Source organism: Diplotaxodon limnothrissa, linkage group LG7 (assembly GCF_057381915.1).
Source record: "Diplotaxodon limnothrissa isolate DT_005_m linkage group LG7, D_limnothrissa_male_GT1.1, whole genome shotgun sequence".
NCBI classification, from domain to species: domain Eukaryota; kingdom Metazoa; phylum Chordata; class Actinopteri; order Cichliformes; family Cichlidae; genus Diplotaxodon; species Diplotaxodon limnothrissa.
In genome coordinates this window covers 14322553-14324099 of record NC_140602.1, presented here as the reverse complement: position 1 = coordinate 14324099, position 1547 = coordinate 14322553, and the positions used below count along the sequence as shown (strand labels likewise).

The window sequence follows — 1547 nt, the reverse complement described above, 5'->3', positions numbered from 1 at the left end:
AGAGCACTACTGACATGACGGTAAAGGGGACCTGTTATGTTCACTTCCAGCTCCATGTTTTTATTCTTGCTTGACTCATGCTTAAAAATAATCCATATCACAATCTGATTGCAAAGCTCCCTGACAGGACAGGATTTTGAAAAATTGATTTTAAAAAATCCATATTTTTCTTATGCTCTGCCTTGGGACACTTTTTTTACTATCTGAAATAAGCAGTTTTCTCTCTGGTTCCCCTTCTGATTGGCTGCTCAGATCTGATCAGTGGGTAGGGCTTCTTTGCTCACACTCACATGTATGTGCCTGAGATCAAACTAAGCCAACAGTAGCAAAAATGCAACTTAGTGTTCAGAGCAGCCTGACTTCAAAGCATTCATTCACAGGGATTGCTTGAATGTAAGATGACCTCACTATTAAACTCTGTATAACAGGAGCGTCGATAATTAAAATAGCATATAGGACCAAAAGCAAAGAAAAAAAACACAAAGGCTCCTCTTTAATGGTTTCAAAAATACAGCAGCTTGGTAGATAATATCCTCCTGAAAACACATTCAAGTTACTTTGTTTCCTCTTCACTTCAGTACTGTGCACCTTCCTCCTCTTTGTAGGCAAAATAGACTGTAACAGGTCCGACACTCGTCTGTACTGTTTCTGATGCTCCCACCACCATCCAGCAGCCAATGCCATAGGCCAAACAAGGGATACCTGCAGTTTAAAGGGACACTGAATATATGGACTCTGTTGTATTGGAAATAAAATACAAGTATGTAACAATGACAGCAACGTGGAAGAAATACTGACCCAGATTAATAACTTTTAACATGGTGAAAAATCTGTCTTCAAAATCCAGCTTCTGAGGAGGCGCTTTAGTGCAGTGATATTTAATAAAGGGGAAACATCCCGTTCTCAGAATGTGGTAGTTGGATCCCTGAACTCTCCAATTAAAGTTTGACATTCCAAACTGGTCATTGTGGACGGAGCTGTAGCGGACACAGTATGAAGTCCACGGAGGAAGTCTGCGCTGCTGCAGGTGACAGGTTAACACCTCCGAAGCAGCTGGCCGCGGACCTGTCCTGCCTAACGTGCTAGGAAACAGAGCGATCTTCAGAAAGAGGCTGTGGGTCTTCTTCAAAAACTCCTTCATGGTTTTAAAGATTCGTATTTTAGCATTCGGACTGCAGAAGGACACACCTATAACTAGCCACACTTGGAATATACCAACGTTTTAAGAGTGAAAATACCAAGTTGTAACACATCAAAGCAGCAGCTGACATGAGATATGCTAAAGCTAGCAAGAAAACTCCCGCACGATTTGCGAGCTTAAATCCTCAGACCATGTCTGAGATGTTCCAACACTGACCTATACACCTGACGTGTCTCTGTAGAAATGCTGAATTCGCACACATGTATCTAAACCACCTGTGAGAAGAAGAGCAGCTTTCATCTGGTTGGTTTTCTGTTTCTGTTGTGCTTCTTGCGTCTGACCTCGTACCGCGGCTTAACTCATCCGGCTGGAAACGCGTCTCTCCGAACCCGTTCCTCTTTAACAT

The 1547-nt window shown here is 42.5% G+C and overlaps 1 protein-coding gene across 3 annotated transcripts; it reads right to left on the bottom strand.

The window, feature by feature from the left end:
- Window positions 1–489: 489 nt before the first annotated feature.
- lg7h15orf61 (linkage group 7 C15orf61 homolog) lies at window positions 490–1547 on the bottom strand. Of its 3 annotated transcripts, none has more exons than XM_085357488.1 (3): window positions 1417–1547; window positions 799–1082; window positions 490–702 (listed from the first exon to the last, which is right to left on the bottom strand). In XM_085357488.1, exons 1-3 carry the CDS (start codon window positions 1545–1547, stop codon window positions 575–577), a joined length of 543 nt encoding a protein of 180 aa, XP_085213614.1. In that variant the 3' UTR covers window positions 490–574. The 3 variants fall into 3 exon arrangements, with proteins under 3 accessions (XP_085213614.1, XP_085213616.1, XP_085213615.1); XM_085357490.1 differs by having other exon boundaries at window positions 799–1074; window positions 1417–1483; XM_085357489.1 differs by having other exon boundaries at window positions 799–1476.

Excerpts from the sequence above, each read along its gene's own strand:
- lg7h15orf61 (XM_085357488.1), bottom strand. The coding sequence starts at position 1,547 with ATGTTAAAGAGGAACGGGTTCGGAGAGACGCGTTTCCAGCCGGATGAG. Across the intron at positions 1,083-1,416 it reads AGCTGCTCTTCTTCTCACAG|CACGTTAGGCAGGACAGGTC; the intron begins GTGGTTTAGATA and ends TCTGTTTCCTAG. Across the intron at positions 703-798 it reads GTTAAAAGTTATTAATCTGG|GTATCCCTTGTTTGGCCTAT; the intron begins GTCAGTATTTCT and ends TTTAAACTGCAG.